This window comes from Buceros rhinoceros, unplaced genomic scaffold, assembly GCF_000710305.1.
Source record: "Buceros rhinoceros silvestris isolate BGI_N320 unplaced genomic scaffold, ASM71030v1 scaffold11059, whole genome shotgun sequence".
NCBI classification, from domain to species: Eukaryota; Metazoa; Chordata; class Aves; order Bucerotiformes; family Bucerotidae; genus Buceros; species Buceros rhinoceros.
The window spans coordinates 146,691-154,039 of NW_010430965.1; the positions used below are offsets into that span (position 1 = coordinate 146,691).

At 43.7% G+C, this 7,349-nt stretch overlaps 1 protein-coding gene across 1 annotated transcript in view; it reads left to right on the forward strand.

Moving 5' to 3' along the window:
- Positions 1-7,349, forward strand: part of ADAMTS2 (ADAM metallopeptidase with thrombospondin type 1 motif, 2) — a gene marked incomplete at its 5' end in the record, with an annotated part of 111,230 nt that overhangs the window by 96,732 nt on the left and 7,149 nt on the right. Inside the window, 6 exons of the mRNA XM_010143239.1 lie at positions 530-653; positions 1,282-1,362; positions 2,783-2,946; positions 4,107-4,266; positions 4,910-5,042; positions 7,258-7,344. Of these exons, the coding sequence (XP_010141541.1) occupies positions 530-653; positions 1,282-1,362; positions 2,783-2,946; positions 4,107-4,266; positions 4,910-5,042; positions 7,258-7,344 (749 nt within the window). The remainder of the gene's footprint in view (positions 1-529; positions 654-1,281; positions 1,363-2,782; positions 2,947-4,106; positions 4,267-4,909; positions 5,043-7,257; positions 7,345-7,349) is intronic.

Here is a 7,349-nt window from a genome sequence, read left to right on the forward strand (position 1 = left end):
TGAGCTTTAGTGGGGGTGGAATGTACAATGAAATAGGAACATGCAGCAGCTTTCAAGGGAGGTGGTGTTAAGAACTGGCTGATGTGCGTTCTCTCTGTGTTTGATACGCTATCTTACAAAAATCAATGGCACTTCCTCTAAGTTGGGATCTGCTGCAGGTCATCTTTCAATGGAATTAGAGGGTCTGACTGAGCAAAGCGCTGGTGGAGGTGCTCATCCTCACACAGATGCCTTGATTCTCCTGGAATTTAAGCACCTGCTTTAAGATAAGCTGAGGCTTAAGAGCTTTTCCTGAATCATGCTGCTTTTCTTCCGTAAAAGGACTACTGTGAAACACAATATAATCACCCAATTGACTGGTATTATTGGAAGTATTAAAACCTGTTTAGATGTTGATCTTACAGGAAAACACTACAATATTGGTACTATTTTAGTGAAGCAGAAGTCTGGGGTTTGATACCTAAGTGAAGACTCATTTGACTTGAAATGTGGATAAATAAGACTGACTGTCTTTCCCTTTCATGCGCAGAAAGTTGGGTGTGACAGAGTCATAGGTTCCACGAAGCAGGAAGATAAGTGTGGTGTTTGTGGAGGAGATAATTCCCACTGCAAAGTGGTGAAAGGAACGTTTTCAAGAATACCAAAGAAGCAAGGTCGGTGCATTCAGTGTGTTTCATCCTGGGGAATTTTTTGTTTGATCTCTTCTGTTTCTTGGAAAGCACCAGAGCAATCACAAATTTTTTACAGCATCACTAATTCCAGTAAACTTTCAGGACTTGACTTTGAGGTGTGTCTAGAATTTGAAAAGAAGACTTTTGTCCAGTGGTCAGTTAAGTCTGCTGATACCAGGGCCTGTGCATGCATAGGGGAGGGATTCTGCCCTTCTTGTTGGAGAGTGATGGACTGATGGTGCTGGTGCCGTCACTCTGCTGCTCTGTCCGAGTCACTGTGTGCCACAACAGGATGTTATCGTCACTCACTGTCAGACAGGAGCTTGCACAGTCTCTCTGTGGGTGCATATGACACTCAAAGCCTATTTTAGAGAAGCAAACTCTGCCGCTGATACTTAAGGCATTTTTTCTTTTGACCTAAAGCCCTTTGTCTGTGTTGTGTTCCATCATCTGGCACAGAAATGGGGATGGGTGGGAATGATGCTGGATTAGGTTCAGCTTGCTGGAATACACCCTGCTTTTAGAAAATAAGATTTATTTAAAATCCTAAGGCAGGCTCTTTCTGTTAGTGGCACACTAACCAGTTACTATCTTTTCAAATTCAACAAAGGGCACATTAAGATGTTTGAGATTCCTGTTGGTGCGAGACATTTGCTTATCCAGGAAACAGATGCCACCAGTCATAATCTCGGTAAGTATGTAACAAGTAGGAAAATTTTCAGACAGAATATTTTTTTTTTCTGCTGTTTATTTTTGTCTCTGGATCCTGACAATGTGTTTGTGCATTTGTTTACCCATTATCCTCCCACACCACCTACCTCCTTTAAGTATGTTGAATTAGGAAACTAGTCTGGCAATTGGATTTCCCGGTGCTGTATTCCCCTGGCACCTAGCCAGAAGATCCCTGCATTGGCGTGTGCACGTGTGAATGCTGCTGGAAGAGGAGCAGAATTACATTATGGGGTGCAATGCGTTATCTTTGTGTGGTTCTCTTGTAATGTGCTGCCCATCCTCGGTCGTTTCCCAGCTGCATCCAAATCCGTTTGGGATTCTGCCCCGCTGCTAGCAGTATTGACACAAGGCTGCCCGATCAATCTTGCAGCTTAGACAGTAATTGAAATCTGCTCCTCGCGGTGCCCTGTAATCGATGCTGAGCGGTGTCTAGTAGGCTGTTATTAATTGGAAGTAGATTCATGGTGAATGGTGTGCTAATTGTGCCACGAGTCATCCTCGCTTCTCCCCAGTGAAGTGAGGAGCTGCTGCTCGGTGCAACCTGTCCCTGTGGATTAGGAGGGCGATGAGCGCCCGCCAGGTCAGACAAGGTTCTTCTTTCAGTATGGGGTGAGTGACATGCTGGGGACACAAACAGCTTGCTCTCAGTCAAGGCCAGTGCTGAGGGGGCAGGATGCTCAGGTAGCTGCTGGAGAGAGAAGGGAGGTAAAATCTGGTGTTAAATAACAAACAGTCCCTGCTGCTTCTAATGAGGGGAACAAGTTTTCCATCTAATACAAAGGCGGCTGAAGTTGCTCCAGGTAAAGGATGGGGCATTGATGAGAGTTGACCTAGGAATCAGGTGCCTGCAAAGCCGCGGGAGCTTAGGCAGGGCTGTGTGGGTGTCGGGGCTGCATCAGAGCAGAGGAATTAATACAGTTCGTAGCGTCTGTCTCTCGCTGTGGGGACCCGCTGGGGGTTAACCCAGCAGCCTTTCTCTCATGGAGCAGTAACAGCCCTCTGAGCTGCATTACAACACGTGAAAGAGCTGAGTAGCTGTGGGCCCCCCACCAGCTCTCAAATTGGCTTGGCTTTGGCCAGCAGGTTCAGAGGTTGTTAGTGGGGAGCAGGCAGACGGATGCACGCAGTGCAGTCACATGGGCCTCATTTCTCCGGCATGGCAGGCTATGAAAAAAAGAAAAGGACAATTGATATTTCTGAAGCTGGGCAGGAAAGCATTGGCAGTTCAGTGAAACACCTGGAAAAGTCTTTCCAAACCTGTGAGGGCACAGAGGGCAAATGCCTAGAGGCCTTTTCTGCTTCTTCCCCTGGGGCAGGAGCAGAACAACTGGAGATGAGAAGCGAACCTCTCCTTTTCACTTTTCTTATGTTGTTTCTAGCAATTAAAAATCGTGAAACGGGGAAATACATTCTGAGCGAAGACAACTATGTGCCAGACTCTAAAGTGTTTATTGACATGGGCGTGGAGTGGGAATATCGGAATGACGATGATAGAGAGACTGTGCAGACCATGGGGCCGCTGCGTAATGGAATAGTTATTCTGGTAAGTCAAATGAAAACCATCTTCCATGGAACATGGTATCAGGGTTACAGAGACGTAACGTGATATAATATATTTTAGATTCCTCTTGCGAATTACAAGACGACATCTGTTTCAATTATGAGACAACAGAAGATAGATGTATTTTAATTCCTTTCTCCTAATTCACTGCTCTGCACAAGGGTTGTTGTAACTCAGGGTTATTTGTTGAGCAACCAACTCTCCTGATTATTGCCTATAGTTGGCCAGCAAATGGCCACTGTGTAAAGCCTTTCCAGCTTACTTATCATATCTGACGTCAAAACATTAATAAAAAAAAGGTCAAAGTGGTTCGTATGGGATAGATCTAATAGCTCCTCCTCCCGTCTGTGTTTTGAAAGTGTATCCTGCACAGGCAGATGCAGGATTCCTGTGCTTCCAGGCTCACTTTGGCCGGGCACAGCCCCTTCTGCAGTTCCAAAACTCACCCAACTATCCTTTTTTCATTGCAAACCAGCAAATGATAGACTACCATGAGTGAGGGTAGGCTGATGCAGAATCCCTCTGAAAGCAGCTGTAATGTGTTGATCTACACCAGCTGAATGTCAAACGAGGAATAAATATTATGTTTTCGAAGGACCAATATTTTGCTCTTTATTCACATTGAGTTCCATTTTGTTGCATTTGCCTTAGAGCGAAAACTCTTTCTAAATAGTTTATATTTCTGTCAGGATTATTAACAAGCTTCACGGAATTCCCAGGATTATCATAAGAATATTTGTGTTTTATCAGAAATATAGGCAATTTTCTTTACTGCTGATTTGTGCGTTTGAGGTGCCTTCTCTTTTAGTGCAACTATCCACTATCATTTTAGTGCATGTCCTTCCTTTATGACGGGATATGGAAAAAATTTAGTATCGTGAAGTCTGTCCAATGCTGGCAAGAAAAATCAGTCTAAAACAACAACAGGCTTTCTTAATACGCAGTTTAGAAACTCTGTGTCACAGGGGTAGAGATACTTCTTCATCAGGCAAAAAAATACGTGTTGAGTGCAGCTGAAAAGTCTAAATCCCTCCAGGCATGTTTTTAGATCTCAGCCGTGATGATTGCTATGTCGTGTCATCTCACAGCTTCTGATATCAGTCTTTCATATCTTCTTTCTCTACACTGGTTTTTCTTACTAGGTGATTCCTCACGGTGGTGCCAAGATATCTTTGACTTACAAGTACATGATCCATGAAGATTCCTTGAATGTAGATAACAATAATGTTTTGGAAGAGGACTCGGTGTCATATGAATGGGCTTTGAAGAAATGGTCCCAGTGTTCAAAACCTTGTGGAGGAGGTAAAAAGAAAACCCCAGAGCATTCAGAATTGATTAAGAGAAAACTGAAAGAATGAGCATCACGTGTGGAGTTCATTGCCCCAAGACATTAGGGAGACCAGGAGTATGTAGTTAGTGAATGGAGTTAAAAATCCGACTTAAATGGTTTCAGGGACAGATCTGGGGTGGCTCATTTCTGGTTTATGTTTATGAAACTGTAAAATTGTACATATGTGCAAGATTTGGATGAGGGTCTCCGAGCTGTGAGGATCCCCAACCTCAAGGTGCCACGGGGCCTCCCTTAGTAAATCCGCCCCCTGTGACACGGACCTTGCAATGTAAGGCCCCTGCTTTTGGGGCCAGATGCCTGATGCTGCTCCCAAGGCTGATGGTCAGGCTGCAGCACTGGAGCGTGGCTGGGCAGGATTGCAGAACGTTTTTGAAATGCTAGATGATGTTGTTTTTCTCGTTATAGCCTGTAGTGAAAAATAAAGGGCATAAGCAATTCTGGGTGCTAAATTCAGCGCACTTTACAGTTCTTTTTGTAGCGTGTTCACCAGTAGTTCGAACTACAGCCTTTGGCAGTGTATGTGCAGTTTGTTCGAAACCTGAGTCCTGTGTAAGATCTACCAGTACTAAAAATAAACGGAGTGTCCTTTTTCAGGCTACCAATTCACAAAATACGGCTGCCGGAGGAAGACAGACCACAAGATGGTTCATCGGGGTTACTGCGAGTTGATCCCAAAGCCTAAACCCATTCGCAGAGTGTGCAACCTCCAGGAGTGCTCCCAGCCCATGTAAGCACCGCTGCCCACCAGCACCGCTCGATACGTGTTGTACCCAGCTAGCACCTGTCACCAGAGGGAAGGTGACTTAAACTTCACCTCCATGCATCATCACAGAGACCCAGGACTCTGTGAGGAGGTGATACTACATTCTTCTTGTAGAAATGCGGTTTCTGGCACTGCTGGTTCCTATTACTTCTGAAATAAGGTGGATTAGAAAAGAAGTGCTGTCTTGATCCAGATGTTTGTGATCAGGCTGTCTTGAGGTAATAAAAAGTAGGCATAAATTCCATTTATACCAGTTGATTTTCCACAGTGTGAATTAACCATGTAAGAGAACCAATGTCACACAGCCTCTCAGATCCATGTCCTCCTAAAGTTCATGGCATATTTCGGACATTTAAACACAGGGGAAGATATTTGACCTGTTAGATTTCTCTGCCTGCCCTCGTACACCATGGTATGCCATCTTTGCTATATATAGTGAAGTGTCATAAATATTTTCATTCACAGTTTACAGGTGATTATGTTGACTGACAGCAGGTTACTCCTGCCATGTGTAGGAGTCACATTCTCCTCGCATTGCTACTGCAACAAGAAAGCAGTATGTTGATCCCAGCTTTTATCTCTAGGGACCAAGTCTAGATTCCAGGAAGCACAGCAAATAAGTAGAACACACCACACAATATTTCCTAACTTCCTTTCGAAAAAGATTTGAGAGAGAGAAAAGTCAAGAAACTGTGCCCCATAAACTCAGCATGGGTCAGGGTTTAACATTTATTTATTGGAAAGCTGGAGTAATGACCTAACCATATCTCGGGCTCACTGGAAAGGACTCTATTCTTCTTTCAGCTGCAAATATAATTGGACCCAGGTACCACAAAGACTCAATAGGATCCGAATTGTACTTGAATTCCTCAATGTTTCAGTCACCTCTCTTTCCATAGAATGGCATTGGAGCATTTTGCACTTGTACATGGAGAGGCAATTATTTCAGGGATTTTTATGGAGCTCTGTGATACTCACTGCACTAATATGCTGCTTCTCCACTGCTGGGAAAAAATCCTCTCGGTCAGAGGATTCATGGCTTTGTGCTCCACAGCACTCGCCTTCCTCCACAACTCTGTAATTTCAATAGGCTACAAAGAGAAAGTTGGGTGAAATTGCCACTTCACTTTTTGTTTAACTCAAGTGCTTAGAGCATTGCCTTGTGCTCATGCTATTTCTCGACTATTTCTAAACCCAGGATTTTATGAGTACTTCAGGACAATTACTTCGAACTCTGGATATTTCTTCAGACTATATATATTTTTTGGTTAAGTTTATCCCATGAATACTGTTTATGTTGAACAATATTTTGTTCCTGCAGATCTCTGCATTCTGTAAATATTTATAGACTGTTGTATATCTTCACTTCCTTGATTATAACCAAGATTTCAGAAGTCTACATAAATTTCCTCTGGTCTTGTCTGTCCTTGTTGCTCTTTAAGTTTCTTACAATTTGTAGCTGTAATTCTTGAGCCAGGCTGGATGATCAACAAAGTTTTCAACTCCGCCGTGTTACAAATCATAGGTTTCATTTTTCAGTGGCCAAACTGATTTACACATTACGAACTCAGGCCTTCTGAGTTGCCTTCCCCAAAAGCAAACAGCTCTGATGCTGAGGACCCTGATTTGCCTGAGCTCAGCACACCCAGCACGGTGTAGCTAGGTGTGCCAGTGCTTCAGCAGATGGGCTCTGGCATGTCCAGGGATGTGGTCCATGGAGTATCCAGATAGGGGACAGGCTGGAGCTGCGTTTTTAGCCCAGATGTTTTGGATTCACTCCTGTGGAAACCAGCTGTGGGGACAGCTGGTGCATGAGACACTAGGAGACAAGACCTGGGAAGTTCAGCAGCTCCCTCGGGTTGCCACTTTTTGACATAAAAACTATCATAGTTTTCTGTGCAGTCTTGAAAGGGACAGATTAAAATCAAAACATATGAAGCGAAGTAAGAATAATGCTTATTTCAGAGATAATGAGATCTCGGTCTTATTCCTGTTTTTTCAGGGACATGGTCAAACAGGCCTTGCCATAGCTGCTTGTGGTTTGTCATATCTTCTTTTTCCATTTCAGAACTAGTATTAACATCCTGTTAAACCCATGTTTAAGAGTCAGACAGTTTGAACTCACTGAATTTAGGAGAGAGAAAATTTGACTCAACTTATTCTCTTTTCACTAACCCAGATGGGTTACAGGAGAATGGGAGCCTTGCAGCAAAAGTTGTGGGAAAACAGGATATCAAGTACGATCTGTCCGATGTATCCAACCCCTACACG